The 18597-nt window shown below is 42.7% G+C and overlaps 1 protein-coding gene across 2 annotated transcripts in view; it reads left to right on the forward strand.

Annotated features, from left to right (window-relative positions):
* The window catches only part of LOC147108583 (pleckstrin homology domain-containing family G member 4B-like), a 204408-nt gene that overhangs the window by 75343 nt on the left and 110468 nt on the right, over positions 1–18597 (forward strand). For both annotated transcript variants that reach the window (XM_086005270.1, XM_086005271.1), the window contains exons 3-4: positions 2000–3326; positions 16620–16817. In XM_086005270.1, coding sequence (XP_085861396.1) covers positions 2000–3326; positions 16620–16817 — 1525 coding nt within the window. The remainder of the gene's footprint in view (positions 1–1999; positions 3327–16619; positions 16818–18597) is intronic.

Raw genomic sequence — 18597 nt, forward strand, 5'->3', positions numbered from 1 at the left:
AGATTATTATCTGAATGGCAATAGATTGGGAAAAGGGGAAGTGCAACGAGACCTGGGTGTCCTTGTGCACCAGTCGCTGAAGGTAAGCATGCAGGTGCAGCAGGCGGTTAAGAAGGCAAATGGTATGTTGGCCTGCATAGCGAGAGGATTCAAGTACAGGAACAAGGATGTCTTGCTGCAGTTGTACAGGGCCTTGGTGAGACCACACCTTGAGTATTGTGTGCAGTTTTGGTCGCCTTATCTGGTCGCCTTATCTGAGGAAGGAAGCCCTGTTCCTGGGACTAGGGACAGGGTCACTGGCAAGGCTTGGAAGCTAAGCAGAGCCAGGCCTCGTTAGTACCTGGAGGGGTGACCATCAGGGAAGACCAGGTGCAGAAGGTCACGGAAGGAGCCCCGAGGAGGGGCGGTTGGTGAGAAGGTCACGGAAGGAGCCCCGAGGAGGGGCGGTTGGTGAGAAGGTCACGGAAGGAGCCCCGGGAGGGGCGGCTGGTGAGCAGGCCCGGGCGTTGGGCTGAAGATTGTCGGACAGGATGAATGGTGGAAATGGAATGGCGGCGCGCACAGACGCAGCGGCTTTGCTTCTCCCAGGACGGTGCTATTTACGTTTAATGTTAATGTTATTTGTACTGGACTCATGGGAGCTTGCAAGATCACATTTCGTTGTTCATGTACTTGTGCAATGACAATAAAGTTGAATTATTATTATTATTGTCATGGAGGGAGTGCAGCGAAGATTCACCAGACTGATACCTGGGATGGCAGGAATGACATATGAGGAGAGATTGGGTCGATTTGGCTTATATTCGTTAGAGTTTAGAAGAATGAGAGGGGATCTCATTGAAACTTATAAAATTCTAACAGGACTGGACAGATTAGATGCAGGAAGGATGTTCCCGATGGCGGGGGAGTCCAGAACCAGGGGTCACAGTCTAAGGATAAGGGGTAAGCCATGTAGGACAGAGGAGGAATTTCTTCACCCAGAGAGTGGTGAACCTGTGGAATTCTCTACCACAGAAGGCAGTTGAGGCCAACTTATTAAATATATTCAAGAAGGAGTTAGATATATTTCTTAAGGCTAAGGGGATCAAGGGATATGGGGAGAAAGCAGGGACAGGGTACTGAATTTGGATGATCAGCCATGATCTCATTAAATGGCGGAACAGGCTTGAGGGGCCGAATGGCCTACTCCTGCTCCTATCTTCTATGTTTCTATGAAACCAAGCGTTACAGCCATTGAAAATAGCCCAGAGCAGTAACCTCAGCTAAGAAAATATTGTAAAATGCTTTTGTCTGTTTAACTGATCTAATAATTAGGTGCGTCTGTGCTACAAATACTGCCTCATTTAAAGTGGAGAGACAGCACTGAAAGCACAAGGATAATTACACTATGGTATAATGTGTCCCTCATTCAGAGATCAAAGGTCATATCTTAACGATTTGTTTTCATTAATCAATAATAGCACCATGCACTCAGAAGCCTGCTGTTCCGTGAATAGGGAGATTGCTTGAACCTCCAGTGAGTCCGATGCTCTCTTTCTTCTCCATCCTACTTATCGGTCACACTGACTAGAAGCAAGAATGCACATATCCACAAGCGCTTATATGCCTTGAAATTAAGCTCTTTAAACATTAGCAAGTGAACGCATAACATCTGCATTTCACGTAATCAGCCTGAGTGCACAGACTGAGTTTAAATTAATAAAATCACCCCCAAAAACCTGCTGCAGCAGTTCCCCCGCTCAGGCCCGTGCAAATGCAATTGGCGTCCTATTGACGCTGCAGAACCCTGCAGGTTAGGGTCACAGATGGTGGGAACCGGGCGACTCCTAAATGGGTAAGTAATCCCCCTCTGTTTAAACTGCCCATGGGCGGAAAGGATTAATATCTAACTCCACATTAAGAACTAACCTGCTTAAGTTGCTCACTGACAAAGTTATTTATAAGTATTTTGCTATAGTAAGATTCCTATTAATGCAGCTTGCATGTTCTTTTCCCTCAGGCTGGATATTCAAGCCTCCTGTTCCGTCATGAAGGCTGGCCTTTGTGCCTCCACGAGAAGGTAGTGATACAATTGTCATCGTTCAACATCTTTCTTCTGCGCCCTGGCGATTTCTATCTACAAATTCTACCTGTTGGAAGGCAGTCTGCTCGAATTGTGCTGAAATGCCTGGGCAGAGACCTCTGCAGTGTGGAGGAGAAGCTTATACCAGAAGTATCCTACACCAATATTTTTACAGTGGAATGGCTGGGAACGATAAACAGTGAACGTGCTGGCATACCATTGCACACTTGCCTGTTAGCCACAGATAATGGGGTTGTGAAAGTGCTTTGGAATAAAATAGTAAACCCTGAATTTGTAAATAAAGTCAAGGTAACACCAACAGCTGGACACGAAACCTATTCTGTTCAGGAAACAGAAAATGACGATAGTTCTGCTAGAATGACACTGCAGACTGGTATGGAGACTAATCGTATGTTTAAGGCTTCTGAGCCCGACTCTGATGCTAAAGGTGACAAAAATATGTTACCTAACTTGACTCAAATAGAAGGTGCAAAATGCCTGAGCCATCAGCCTGTGATATTGGGTAAGGTCTCCCCAAACCAATGTGAAGCCTCTAATGAAAATGCTGAAGGAGATTATGTGGACTTAATGATGTTTTCTAAAGAAATATGCTCTGATAAGAGAACTGCACATCCTCCATATAAGAATGGAGAATCTTCAGTGGTTCCAGTGAATGGCACATGGGCATGTGGAGGGACAATAAGGTTTGCAGCAGAACCTTGCACACCATGCTTAAATAGAAGGTCAAACAGAGATTTAGAGCACCAAGAGATGAAATGTCGCTATCGTGAATCTTACATAGAAGCTCTGCAAAACCCTTTGAACTTTGGGTTCAGTTTACAGGAGGCAGAACCTTCTAAAAAGAAGAGGGAAGAACTCTTGATTAACCACAAGCTCAACAGTGTTTCAAAAAATCTAGACTGCTACAGGCAAAACCAGGAACCTAGGAATTCCAGTAGGACTACTGTCGCATCGCCATGTAAGGCAACAAATAAGGACAGATTATTGGGACATCCCATTCCACGTCCCATATCATTTAAGGAACCATATCGATCTATAGCCAAATGTGATCCTCATATATGGTCACCACCTTCAGACACTTCCAACAGACATTCAGTTCCTGATGGTCAAAGGCCATGTTTGCCAACTGGCGACACTGTGTCCTCCGAAATTGTGCCCAGCAGGAAAATTGTGCAAGTTACAAAAAAGTGTTCAATTGGTTACGTATCTCCAAGAATCCGCAGATATAAATCCCAGGGAAAAGGTAAAAAAAAAAGGATTATGTTTATGTGCAAAATCTGAGAGCACTTAACTATCAGGACTATTGTCTGAGCTGCTAAGCGGAAATAAAACACAATCGCTTTATTTTCCTTTGTTTTGAAAGACTTCAAATTTAGTTATAATCAGATAATCCCTTCTGAAATTGTCACAGATTAGAATAAGCACTGAGCCCTTTTTTTGCAAACCTTTAGATGAAAGAATAAGTAAAGCAAGGACTTGCCCATATAAAAGTGGTGATATTCAGAATTCATTTGGCTCCGATTTGAACTCAAGGTGGATTCCCCGCTCAGGCCTGAGTTAAAATTATAGTTGGGTCTCAATGATGTCATCTGACTGCAACATGCGGATGTAAAGAAGGACCCTGTTGGCCCCGGGCATGTGTCCTTGTTGTCTGCTCAGGAGAGCAGGTTAAAATTGCAGGTGTTGTGATCATGGTGGCTTTTGGACAGGTAGGAGCCAAGGCGATTTTAACTGCCCACCCGCCAGGTTTCTGCTGAGCGAGCAGGGTTAAAATTGCACCTTGGCTGTGAAATCCATGGCCCTTCCAGTGCATTCAAGCCATAATTTAGGTGAGAATCTACTGGAAGGGTCACAAGCTAGGCCAGGACATGCTCCCCTCCAGGTTTTCATGGTCATTCAGTTTTATTCTGCTTTGCTTTGAAGGTATTTGAGTTTTTGTAGTATTGTATTTATCGAAACTATAAATATTTTTATTGTGCATCTCAAGTGCTGATACTTAGCATGAAAGGCAAAAGTAATATTGTACGTAGTTTCTTATAGTCGATTCACTAGAATATTGATAAACCAGGAGCTCCTATTTTAAATGCTAATATTCCAATAATTCAATTTACTTTATCGTTTGATTTTAGATTATTTATGAGAAAATATGCACCATCTTACTTTCGCTTTTCAGGTTAATTATCAGCAGTTAAGATGAAGAGCAAAAATATTTCTGGGGTGACTTTCCTTGGGGCTGCTCCTGCTCTGTTGCTGTAACTTTGGCATCAACGGGGTTTCTGCTGAATATCCGCTGAAGTTATGGCGACGAAGCGGAAGAAGCCATGACAAACTCACGCCCATACTTTTAACCATTGGCATAAATAAAAAGGGATTGCTGATTGGGCATAACCAGCCCTTTCCTGTACCTAATCAGTCCTGTGTTCTTAGAATGATAGAATCATACAGCACTGAAGGAGGCCATTCGGCCCATCATGCCTGTGCCGGCTCTCTGAAAGTGCTCTCCAATTAGTCCCGCTCCCCTGCTCTTTCCCCACAGCCCAGCAAATTTCTCCTTTCGAGATGACATTCTTGGTCACATTCACTACTTGAACAAACCTCATAGCAAACTTCTAAAAGTAAAGAAAAACATTGTTCTGTTTGGTCAGTGATGATTTGAGCCATGCATTTTCTGCCATTTTCATAATTGTCCCTATTATTTTGAGCCTTATATTGGAAGAAATTAATTCATATCCAATGTTGAACCTAGTCATTTGGCAGTTGTGATACCAGATATATACCCAGCGTTATGAAAGCATAAACCTCGATTTTAAAGGGTGGGAGGGAGGTGCGGGTGTGGTTCTGTGAGCCTCAAAGTGGGTGGCGGACCTGGGAAATCTGGGGACAAGAGGCCCAGCCGATCGTAATTAACTTAAATTTTTTTGGTGACTCGCCCGAACGCAGCCGACGGGCAGGAGCGGAAATTCGGCGGCAGGAGGTTGCAGCTGTGGCCCCATGGGAATGGTCCCGGAGGTCAGGTAAATGTCGGGAGGTCGTCTCTGCACGTGATTGGAATGGGGAGGGGGGAGCCCAGGACAAGGGAGGCTGAAGGCTTCCTCATGATGCTCGGAGCCACACTCATGCACCTCCTGGCCTGCAAAGAAACCTAAAAGATATACTAGAAATTCGGCTCCTTTGCACCTGCCATTAGCGCCCCTGGGGGTGCTAATGTGGCACAAAGAGCTTATCACCTGGGGCGGTGGGGGGGGGGGGGCGGTGGGGGTGCGAAAAAAGCGCCTATTGAGAAATTCGGCGGGGCGTTGCTGAGGCGCTACCCGGTAGCGCCCCTGGCCGCTGAGCCGCCGGTGATGACATCACCGCCATGCACCATGACCCCTTAGCACCCCGCCATGGCCCGTTACCACCCCACGGCAGAAATTTGGCTGCACCCCGCGAGGCTGCCGTGGGCAATGTCAGTGCCAGCCTCGCGGATCGCGAGCTGGGCCAACCTCCGCTCACAGGGCGGTATTTAAAGGGGAGGTGCGGCCGTGACCCGTGCCTCCATTTTCCTTTTTTGCCCGACCTCTAGGTCGGCCCTCCGTGGTGGGCCGTGGCGTGGTCCTGGCCGCCATCGCGCAGCCCGGCACCGTGTCTCGGCGCCGGGCTGCTGCCATGGCACCACACTGCCCTGGTGGCCTAGTGTGGGCCATGGGAGGCCCTGCAGAGCACACAGCAGCCCTCCCCTTTAACTGAATGGGCGGGTCGTTGAAACACGGCAGTGCTCTGCGGAGCCTCCACGGAGTGCTGCTGATCACGCCCCGACATCGCCTCGGTTACTGCCCTACCAGGAAGTGGAGCACCTGACATTGCGCTCCACTTCCTGTGTGGGGACAGTAAGCCGAATATAGAGGCTGGGGCGATACATCTGCACCAGCCGCTAAATGTCCTGCCTTAACTCAGTTAGCGCCCCCAAATGGCCCATAATGTCTTACCTGCCTGGGCATCTTCTAGCGCACGACAGGTTTGTCCTGACGGGGAAGCCATCACTGCTCCCCCGCTCAGACCTCTAACTAAAATTGCAGATTGGGTGCGGATGACCTTATCGGGAACCGATCTGCATATTTAAAGAGGACCCTGCTGCCTTCCTGCGGGTGTCCCAATCGTCTGCTCAAAAGAGCAGGGTAACATTGGGACACGACAGGGAGACAGTGGGATCAGAGGAGTGTAAGTTGCTGCCCTCTTTTTAATTGCCCCCTACCCAGTTTCCACCAGGTGGCGGGAGTTAAAATAGGGGCCTCAAAGTTTGTGCTTCCCTAGTCTTCACAGCAGCATGTATTTTTACTAATGCTTTTGCTTTCTAGATGGTGGAAAGGCTTTGCGGAGTCAGAAGGTAAGTCACTCGCCGCAGAATACCCAGCCTCTGACCTGCTCTTGTAGCCACAGTATTTATGTGGCTGGTCCAGTTAAGTTGAGAGGGAAGTATTGAATGAAAACCAAACATAATATGGTGGGGGATCTGGTTTCAACATAAATTGAAAAACTGGACTCTTTTTTAACCTTGAGCTACATAATTAGGTGTGCTGACCATCTCTCTGGAAGTTGATAAGGAATATACATTAAACTATTTAGACAGTTAATCTATTTGTCGGTGGATGAAACTTCATGAATGAAACTAACCCAAAATTAAAACAATTTGTAGGGGCACTTAGATTAGGAATGAGAGGCCCTAGTAATAAAGCATGTGAGTTATCGGAACAAGATTGTTGCTCTTCTGAGTATGAGTTATAAGTACGTAATTTACAAGGTAGAATGTTGCTTGGTATAGTATTAACATCCTTACACAAACCAGGACTACTTTAGGTACAAATTGGATAAATAGTTCACTTGTTCTACTCCTCAGCGCTGTCATCCAGGAATGAATTAATCTTCCATGGTTCAAAGATTTTGTTTAAAACACTTTTGCCAATCCATAGACTGTTAAGCCCACCTCAGACTTTAGTAAACCTTTCATCACTTCTAACGCTGCCTTAAACTTTCTAAAATCATAACATAGCAACAGTGATCTGTAAAGCAAGATATTGTAGCATCCATCTTAATATCAAACACCCAAGCCTTAGGCCATTCATTTAGACTCTCACACATTGTCTCGTGTCAAACTACCGTAGTCTATAACTGCAGCATCCAGCCAATACCCTGATGCTCTTCCTATATGGCCATGTTCCAATTCCTCAGTACAGATGCTTCAGGCTGCTACCTGTAGAGACCGCACGGTTTTGAACCACATACGCACAAGGTTCCTTCTGTGTTTCAGTTTTCAATCATTCTCAGCCATGCTTGAACCGGTCTTCTGTATGGTCCTGTCTATTATGCGCTGCCAGAACAGAAATGTTACATAAAGAGACTACTTGCTGGCATATTACTCTTTTCACATACCATTATTTTGAAATACTGAGGCAATGTTCTTGTAATGTTGTAAAAATTAAACCTATCAAAACATTTTTTAATGAGTTTTCAATCATATGTTTAACTGAGATAATCCTAATTAATCCAGCTGGATTTCTGGCCTAGAATTGCCTCCACTCGTATCATCCAATTTTTGAATTCACAAATGGAAATAATGCATCAAGAGGAATATTTCTTTCTCTGTATTTTTTTGTTCCAGTTCCTATCTACAAAAGGCATTAACTGTTGCCCTGGTATGGTTCCATAAAAGCCAACAATTTTCTAGTACCTCACTGGCCATCATCATGTATAAATCTAGATAATGAGTACTGATAGGCTATTGAACTGCAGGAGGCATTCCATACATGTCCAACCTGGTCTCAGCTGTAATGCTAAGTATATACACTTCTCACTAGGGTCATTGGATAGCAATAAGAAGCGGAAACCCTGGCTAATGTCCCCTTCCTGCCCTACAGGCATTAAGCCAAATGTCACACATCTACTATCATCTCAGCTAAAATCATCTAATTCACCAAAGCTGGGGGACTGGAAGCTGCCACTTTCTTGATCTATATGGTTCAGTACCACATTGGGCAGTGCATCTATCCACTGAGCCACTGGAAATGTTATTCTATATGTTAATTCACTAAATTCAAGCAACACTTTTACACAGCGGGTCTAGGAGAATGAACCTAGGTTATTTTTGGTAGTTGTGTGGTCATTTTAATCCCATTGCAGATGCTTCTAAAGTTCAATGAAAAACAAGGAGGAATGGGAGGTATTCAGGATCACAGCTACAAAAATAGTGTGCTGATTATCTTCAGGATAGTGAGCATCGCATTACTACTAGAGCAAGACACACTGCTAGTCGGTGACCTGTGCCCCAGTTATACTTTTTGATACAGGTATCATACCAAAACAATTTTTGGAGCAGTGAAGAGTTACAGAGCTGGTCTCACCACTTTCAGATTGAGGAAAGGAGAGCTCTGTGCACCCATGCTTAAACAGTTGCAACCTCCAACTGTAAGTAAATATTTAAAGTTAGGGTAGTCAGCTTTATTTCTATTACTGGGAACTTTAAATAGTTCAGTGATTGCCAAAATTATTTTAATAGATAAAGCTTAAAAATTCTGCCACAGACCGTGGCTATTATAATATAGACAAGTACAACTCATATGAGGTGATCTCTAACAACCCAAAGAATGCTGAATTAATGCAAGTTTGGAAGGATAGCCGATATTAATACTTGGCATTTTGCAATGGGAAAACTGTTTTGCGCCAGTTCAAGACATGCAGTATAACTACCTAAAATAATATAGAAACAGGCCATCGGCCCAACAGATCCATGCTGGTGTTTATGCTCCACATGAGCCTCCTCAGACCCCTCTTCATCTCACCCTATCCACATATCCTTCTATTCCTTTCTCCCTAATGTATTTCTCTAGCTTCCCCTTAAACGACAACTGTAGCACATTTGCTAATAGTTTAGAATCAGCTAATGATGCTGAGCTGTCAGTATTCAACAAGAAAATACTTTCACCAAAATCAACTGCAGACCAGATGTTTCAGAGAAATATTAAAGCGTTTCATTTACATGGTTCTATGTGTTGAGACAAGATACATTAAAAATGTAGTTCTTTCACGTCAGTGTTTCCTCTTCAATGCTCCAACATTTCTAGTTCACATTCCAGCCACTGATGAATTTTTGAGAGTGAAGCTGACAATCAAATTTCTTATCATCCCTGCCCTCAGCTTCTTGATCATCAGTCTTCCTTAACTCGTGATCAATTTTGCCAGATGAAAGAGAATTCACCACTGACACTTTTAGTTTGTAGCGTAAATGAGGTGCCTTTGATGATGATAAATGCAAGGCATAGTGAAGCAGTAGCAGCCCTTCATCTCAGGCCATAGAACGATGGATTCAATGGCAGAGGTCATGCCCTGGAGTCTTGTGAAGATGTAAAATAAGAATAAGAGATACTTTTTCAATTCTAGGTATCGGAGTGTGTCCAGAGCAGACAGGGACAAATTGATGATTATTGCATGCACTGTAGTTGTGATGTTATACACGGTATCACAGAAATCACAGAAATCACAGAAACCCCACAGTGCAGATAGAGGCCATTTCGGCCCATCGAGCCTGCACCGACACATATCCCACCCGATCCCCGTAACCCCACGTATTTAACCCCCCTAACACTAAGGGTCAATTTATCATAGCCAATCAACCTAACCCGCACATCTTTGGACTGTGGGAGGAAACCGGAGCACCCGGAGGAAACCCACACAAACACGGGGAGAATGTGCAAACTCCACACAGACAGTCACCAGATACCTACCAGGTATCTGGTAGATAATTAATATACAGTATCATAACCTTAAGATGGGATTTTACTGTCTTGAGCAATGTATGTTGCAACAGAAGAAATAATCAGATCTGTAACAGAAATGAGCAACTTGCCTACAATACTTTAGCTAGCCAAGGTAATGGATGTAGCTAAACATCCTTGGGTAGAGTTTCCACTTTGGGTGGTAATCGGGAAATTGCGCCCAAAATGCACTTGAAATTGGGCTGGTTAGGTCACAGTTCAAGTTTCAGCTAAAATATATTTGCATAATCGCAAACGTAAAATCTTCCACCAGCGCAATCGGGCAGCGTAATAGAATGTAATTGTTTTTTTTAAATAAAAAGTATTCCTTGATGTTTTTAGGAGTAGTAACCTGGTGCAGTTTTATTAATCCAGCTGAAAATATTTTTATCAGCACTAATAAGCATTTTTAATAAGGGTGTCTAGTCCTCCACCTGTGAGTAATTTGATTTAAAATCACTGAAAATGACTTAAAAAAACTACACTGAACCATTCAATAGTTTCACAGTAACAACAGAAACTGCTGGAAAAACTCAGCAGGCCAGGCAACATCCGTGGAGAGAGAAATAGAGTCAATGTTTCAGGTTGAAACCCTTTGTCAAGAGTTTCATTGGTGTACTAGTCAGTTTCTTAGTAAGTTCAATATTTTTTGATATGAAAAACCTTTTAAAATTTGTCGATTAGTGCCAGTGCACTTAAGAACATGAGCTCACTTTGAAGAGCCAGCAGAATCAGTGGAATCTTGCAATTTTGACTTGGGGGGCATGGCCAGTTTTGTGGGTGGGGCCTGATTCAGGTGAATTGAACCTTGAACCAGTGTAAAAGAGGTGGGAAGCACGAGCGAGAGTGGTTTTGTGTGTAACTCACCTATGTTTTAAATTCTCTGATCTTTTGCGCTTGTTTGGCCGATTATGCCCAAATTGCAATGGAATCTGGGCACAACACTAACGGAAACAAACAAAAGCATCCCCCCCCCCATATCTTCTTTTGGGTTTGTAGCATTTTTTAAGGAGGGGAAGGTTTTTTCTCTTCCAATTTAGCAGTTTTTCCCCCAGTCAAGAGCATGGTGCAGTCTCGTCTACAGACATCTCCATAGACCCTCCAGACTTTTAACTTTCTATCTCAAATGCTCTGGCCATGGTGGGCCAACTCATGCTATTGAGGCAACCCAAATATGAATGACAGTCTGGACTGGGGTGGAAATTAGGGTCTCGTTGTATGAAACACTTTGCCTGATCTTGGCAGAAACTCCATCTAGTCAGCAAAGGATCTTAAACTCAGTATGACGAATGCTAATATCAATTACTGTCCTGAACTAAGATTACATTTGATGCTAACAACAAGATATCAATCTTTTATCTTTACACTCGCCTCGGTGCAACTTAACTTTGTTGTCACATATGCACTCACCTGTGGAGTTGAGTCATCAAAAAAATTCTATGAATGTAACCTGGGCCCTATTTATTACAGCCCTTAAACCTTGTTGTTAATTTGTCCCTGTCCACCACTCCTATCTTCCGGCAGTTTTAGTCCGAGACTTTCCTTTCAGTCCCATTCCTGTCACAAAGTCCTGTTTGCATTTGGTCACAGAGCAGATATCATTTGTTTACACATTCGGCACTATTTGGAGCCATTGACTACGTGCGCATTGTGGCTGAGATAGATTTTTAAAGTGTGTTTTAATAACAAGGGCAGGACCTGATTGAAAGTGAGATTGACAATGGATCATTTGCAACTGCCATTGCAGCTTTTTTCCTATTTTTATAAAGAAAATGGACAAAGAGGTTGTTACAGTTGTGTCCTAGTGTGGCCTTTTCAGTCACTAAATTACATTTCCTACTGATTGGAGATGGAACAGCATCAATAGCAACAGTGGACTCAAACTGTGCCAACTGTGATGGTGGGGGTCATTATCTCTTATTTGGAGAAACCTGAGAAAACTGTCACCCCTTCCCTCCTTAATAAAAACATTTATTCAATGTAAGGTTTGTAGGAGAGAAATCGCATTGATCTGACCCAGTTCTGCACATGGACTTCAATGACAAGGCAAGCTGAATGCCTTTCCTCACTCCTCCCCGCCTCGTATTGTTAATGTTCTTAAAAGGATCCCTTGCAATAAAACTTACTGTAGTTAGAATCTATCCACTGCATAAATTGCTATACAAACTGAATTGGAATCTAAATCCCAACTAACTGCAGCATGTTAAAGGTTTATTGAGCTATAAAAATGTGAATTCAGAATTCCTGCACTCTAAATGATTGATAGGTATCATACCAGTACAACATTACTGAATATTCATGATGCTCACAAGTCTGTGCTCTATCTGCTTGACGTGATTTTTTTATCATTGCAGTATTGTTTCTTGCAGATTTCCATACTCTTGAAAACAGTATTTTGCTCAGACAATACAAAATATATTTAAAAATGACTAAATTTAGTTATCTCATCTGCTCCCAACCTCCTCCCACACAACCGTACACACACACACACTCACACTTACACTCACACTTAGTTCTCTCGATGAAACAAACCATTTCCAGCCCAAGGGTTGAAGCAATCCTGCAATCTACCTTGCTACAATTTTATTTTCATCTCCTCCCTAGTAAAAAATAAAACCGTCTCACTGTCAGGTCTGTGGAAGTGTGAAAGACACATTTAAATAATGCTGACAGTAAAACATGCCCTAAAGGCACAGTCAGATCTAAAGACTGGGCTCATCCATTAATAGAAAACTCCAAGCTTGATATGCAGGTCACTACTAGTTACACCTAAACTGCTTTTAAAAGAAAATGACAAAAATCCTCCAGGTCACCAAATGCTCTCCGGACATTGCTCTCTACCGGACATGATGTAAACTTGGAGTGTGAAGCAAAAGAGTAACCCATTGAGCAGGTCAGATGATGTCATAAACTACAAGAGCAAAGGTCAAACCATTTGTCCACATCTGCTGTTCCTCAAGATGTGCTGTTACCCTAAACACACGCCAGCCTGTGTTCTTCTTCTAATAATAGCAGATCTCCATTGCTGTCTGGAGTACGGTTGTAATGCTTAACTGCTAACCTGGCCTGTCCCTTTAAAGCCGCCACTCAAGTACACCCTGTGAAAATCCAAATAATTGTGAATGATTACAAATTTCTTGTAAATTCACTGATTGTAAATGTCTTGCTCGCAAATTTAAGGCTCCTGGTCAGAATGAAATGCCTAGCCTACTTCATCTTTTTTTTAAAGATTGTTTTATATCTGTAACACATTGTGGCATCTGGATGTGACTGATATGTGCTAGATTCAGATCTAAATTGTGCCCCTCACTGTAAGCTGGAGGATACACTGTTTTATAAGGGCAACAGCTTGCATCTATGTAGCGCCTTTAACGTAGTAAAACACCCCAGGGCAGGAGCAATATAGCATATACCACACAGTAAAGTTGCATGTAGTTTTGTATGATGTGTAAGGCCAAAAAGGCCTCATTGTTGTGCATTCCAGTACTCAATTAAGAGCTACTTGCTGTTAGGCAGATCCATAGTCCAGTTATCTCAATTCTATTATATATACAAAAATGTTGCACCCAACACACATTTTTGTCCCTCACACTTCAAGCATCAAACTTGGGCATCGCACCTTTCTGTATGCAAATTTTGCATCACACTTGTACTTGAAAAAAGAAAGATTGTCTCAAATTTAATTTCATAGAGTGATTACAGCACAGAAGGAGGCAATTTGGCCTGTCGAGCCCGTTCCTGCTCTTTGCAAGAGCACTTCAGCTAGTCCCACTCCCCGCCCTTTCCCTATAGATCTGCAAATTTTTTTCCTTCAGGTACTTATCAAATTCCCTTTTGAAAGACACGATTGAATCTGCCTCCACCACCCTTTCAGGCAGTGCATTCCAGATCCTAACCACTCGCTGCATAAAAAAGTTCTTCCACATGTCGCCTTTGGTTCTTCTGCCAATCACCTGAAATCTGTGTCCTCTGGTTCTCGACCCTTCTGCCAATGGGAACAGTTTCTCTCTATCTGCTCTGCCCAGATCCCTCATGATTTTGAACACCTCTATCAAATCTCCTCTTAATCTTCTCTGCTCTAAGGAGAACAACCCCAGCTTCTCTAGTCTATCCACGTAACTGAAGTTCCTCATCCCTGGAATCATTGTCGTAAATCTTTTCTGCACCCTCTCTAAGGCCTTCACATCCTTCCTAAAGTGCGATGCCCAGAATTGAACACAATACTCCAGTTGAGGCCGAACCAGTGTTTTATAAAGGTTCATCATAATTTCCACGCTTTTGTACTTTATGCTTCTATTTAATTTTAATGCTTACTCTCTGTTACGAACCTGAATGATTGATTAAATCTTGAATTATTGGCTTGGGTTTTGTTGACAGTTTTTTCCATGAATATTATGGTTTCTTCTAATTGGCTGACAGTCCGTATCAATCCAGGAAAACCCTTTCCCTCTTCATTTTGTCTCCAGATTGCATTTAAAACTCCCACCCTTTTGAATCTAATGAAATTTAAAATTCTTTGTATAAATAGATTTATTTATGTACCTGCTGTGGGTAAGGGAAACTTTATTAATTTTCTAGGAACTAATCAAAAACACTTATTGACTGTCTCTGGGGAAATCCTCATAAATTCCTCTCGAAATTCTTTCACTAGAGATGTGCACCCTGCTTCCACTGCCACACACCAGCAAGTCCCCTTCCTCTTGCAATCACATAATCTCTAACTCACAGAAAGCAATGGCAGCGATACATGTACACATGTGCCAGATGCAGCCTAGATGTAAGACTTTTATTCTATACTATTTGATGTCCCAATGTCGTTGCATATGAGTGGTCAAGACCAAGTGAATTCAGCTGAAGCAGGGTTAAAGGGTGGTGGATAATTGGGAAGGAATGAAAAGGAGAGGGAGAATGGAGAGCATGAAGGAGGACAAGGAGATTAGCAAATGTTTTGTTGGATAGAGGTCACTTTTGGGAGTATAGGGTGGAGTTGCTATCAAAGGGTGTTATTCCCTGTTTCCCAAGATTGGGAAGTTGCATTCTTTGGGTGGAAGAATTGTACGGGGGAAAGTGGTGTCGCGAGGGTGCTATAGGGGGTTGAATGGCCTTGAGATTCTGCGGCTACATTTAAGGTCCTAACATCAGCGCCATACGCTGACCAAAGATATTTTTACATCTGCTGGGTATTGTTGACGTTCTGTTGGTCTGTCGATAGTGCCAATAGCAGAAGAGAATGACTGCACCAGGAGCCAGATCTGCGGCCAGTAGAGTGGGAGGTGTGAGTAGGTGGTCGGTGGCCGCATCAGAAACTGGGTCCAGTGTGGGAGGGGACACGCACTGGGAATCAGGCTAGTAGGGCGGGATGCAGAAACTGGTAGCTGAGGCAGGTAAGAGATCTTTTTTAGTACTTTGAACCCAACAATTTGCAACTGAAATGAATGTGTTTAGTGCTGCTTTGGTATTTATTCACATAACAGCTCTCGAGCCTTGAGGATGAACAAAGTGTTAAAAGTGACCTTATCCTCCTTCTTGCTACCATAGTTTGATTTGATAACAATTGAATCCTGATAGCTGTTTAACTAGTTTAACAAAGAATGTTCTGCTTTAATCAGGTTGCATCTTGATAAATAGAAGATACACACCAGTGATTTTTGGTTTATGCAGAATAAATTGCAGACTGGTGCTAGCTACATAATTAATGAACAGCAAAGTACATTTAAATGATGTTGTCCAATGTGCAAGTAGGTTTTTCTCTGGAACTAATAGCCTTTAATGTTTATTAGATCAATATAACGCACTTTAGAATTTAAATTCCTATTACCTATGTCCTCCCAATTATCTCTCTTTCTTTCTTAAGGCAGCTAGTCATGCCGGGGTATTAGGTTTCCATTGTTGCTGACAATTCCCTGGTACCTCACTGAAGTAGATATTCTTCATGTGCGAGTTTAAACAGAGTGCTGGCAGATTGTTAAACTATGAGAGACCTCAGAGGAAAGCCTGATTTAGCCCTTCCTTTTGTTAATACATTCACATTTTCCATGCTTCAAGTGTCAAGTAGATAGAAATCTGGAGTGAGGACCCTTGGAATAATTTTAAAGTACATTTTAGTGCCTCTCTCAAATCAGCAGGCTCAGTGGGTTAATTTTCACTTTCATCTCTAGGCAGAGAACTGGCGGTTATGGATAAATTGCCCATTATACACTCCGCTCGATCATCCTTTCCATTGAAGTTAGTGGAAAGGAAATTTGGCCAGGGTGTATAATGGACGGTCAATCCACAGCAGTCGGTTTTCTGTCCACGTCCAAAGTGAAGATGGCCCCTTGGGGTTTTCCTGGTCTGTGTGGTTCAGAGTAACACCTGACAGCCATTGGGGAAGCCCCAGTTTTCACTTTCTGTGATTCCAGTCCACACCAAGGTGGTTCACTATTAACTGCCCTCCAAAGTGGCCTAGCAAGCCATTCAGTTGCATCAAACCACTGTAACGGTTTAAGTAAAAGCTTCACCACCACCACCACACTCTAAGGAAAACTGGTAATAAATGCCAGTCTTGCCAGTGATGGCCACATTAAATAAAAATTGCTTGAGTGAAAAAGAAGCTGGGGTCAGTTACGTATTTACCTGGAGTTAATTGTACTCTGTAGTGATGATAATATTTGTCCTACTTTATCCATCTCTAAGGAAATCCGATTATCAATGTGGTTGGAATAGTGTTTGCTGGAATAACCACTGCACTCCTCTCTTTTCTCCAACAGATTTCAGTACAGAGGTCAGGACTCAGTCAACAGGTCCCCTCCCAGTGAGTCAAGGAGTTGGGGTATTCATGCCGTCTCCTGCTACTAGTTTACCAACCAGTGACCTTTCTTTATCAGAACGTCACCAGAAGAGGTTTTCTACACGATCTCTGGATCTCAACAGGGATCTGCTACATTCAGGAGTTGCTTGTTTACCAGGTACCCTTCTTTCCAGTCAAATTGTCACCATTAATCAAAAAAACACGGGCACATAGGTAATCTTACGTATGAATTACAGCATAACAACATGTTGACAATAATTTGAAGAACATTGGAGGCATTGGTTTCTAAAAATAGCTGCTTTTTGAACCAGATGTTCTTGGGCCCAATGCATCTTTAAATCTCTACGATATGAGATCTCTTGTAATATCATAAAATGCTATTCAACAAACACATAGCAACATTAGTCATAGATTACTGAACTCTGATGATGCTGGGAAAAGCAAATGTTACAGTGCAGTAAAACTATACAAGATGCATTCAGTTGCTGCAGACCAATAGTTGAAATAAATTGGTAAATATTTTAACATCAAAAAGGGGAGAGGGATAAACCCGGAAACTACAGGCCAGTCAGCCTAATGGGGGAAACTTTTAAAGGCAGTAATCTGGGATAAAATTAATTGGCATTTGGAAAAGTATGGGCTAATAAATGAAAGTCAGCATGCACTTGTTAAAGGCAAATCATGTTTGACAAACTTGATCAAGTTCTTTGATGAAGTAATGGAGAGGGTTGATGAGGGCAATGCGGTTGATATTGCGTTTATGGACTTTCAAAACGTGTGTGATAAAGTACCACATAATAGACTTGTTAGCAAAATTAAAGCCCATGGGATTAAAGGGACAGTTACTAAGTGACAGAAATTAGAGAGTAGTAGTGAATTGTTGTTTTTCAGACTGGTGGGAGGTATGCAGTGGTGTTCTCCAGGGGTCGGTATTAGGACCATTGCTCTTTGTGATATATATTAATGGCCCAGAAATTCCGTTTGCAGCCCTCCTGCTGGCAGAGGGCTGCGATTTGGAAAAATCTCCGCCTGGACTGGAGGGCTCCCGGGAGGCACAGAGTTCTGTTGCTGTGCCTCTTCAAACTGCCGGTGTGCAGGGCACGCGTATCCCAGGAGCGCAGGTAGTTCGCAGCATCCCTGGGATCATGTGGGCCATGGGGAGCCAATCAGAGCAGGGAATCTCCATTCATAGATTTGGCAGGAAGACCTGTCAAATCTATGAGTAGAGATCAACCCCAAAACATATTAAGTAAAACTTCAAATAAATGTTTTAAAAATCACATTTTTAAAATGACTATAAATTACATAAATTAACTATTTAAACAAAAATTTAAATTTTTGAAAAAAATAATTTAAGTTTTTAACGGGGCTAAAAATAAACTTACCTTTCTTTAAAGTATTTTAAAATGATAAATCAGTGGAAATTTTTTTTTTTACTTTCTTCAACTCTTAGCCTGGTAAAAGCAGGCCTTGCGCCCTTTTACCAGGCGCAAGAATTGTAAGTGTTTTGTGCTGGTAGACAGTCTCCAAAAAACAGAACTCTCCGCCCGCAGAGGCCCTGCTCCCGGGCAGCCGGAGGATCTGTCTTGACAGATCGGAAATGCCGGTTTCCAGCGCATGCGCAGTGCATGCCTGAAATTGTCATTTCCGACGTCCCTACGGATAAGTACACAGCTCGTATACACCCGTAGGGATCAGAATTTTAGCCTCAATGACCTGGCCTTGGGCATACAGGGCATCATTTCAAAGATTGCAAATGACACAAAACTCAGAAATGTAGTAAACAATGAGAAGGCTAGTAACAGACTTCAGGAGGACATAGACAGACTGGTGAAATGGGCAGACACATGCCAGATGAAATTTAATGCAGGAAAGTGTGAAGTGATACATTTTTGTAGGAAGAATGAGGAGAGGCAATATGAACTAAATGGTATAAT

Source organism: Somniosus microcephalus, chromosome 13, assembly GCF_052327205.1.
Source record: "Somniosus microcephalus isolate GS21.2 chromosome 13, FLI_Smic_1.0, whole genome shotgun sequence".
In the NCBI taxonomy this organism is placed as follows: domain Eukaryota; kingdom Metazoa; phylum Chordata; class Chondrichthyes; order Squaliformes; family Somniosidae; genus Somniosus; species Somniosus microcephalus.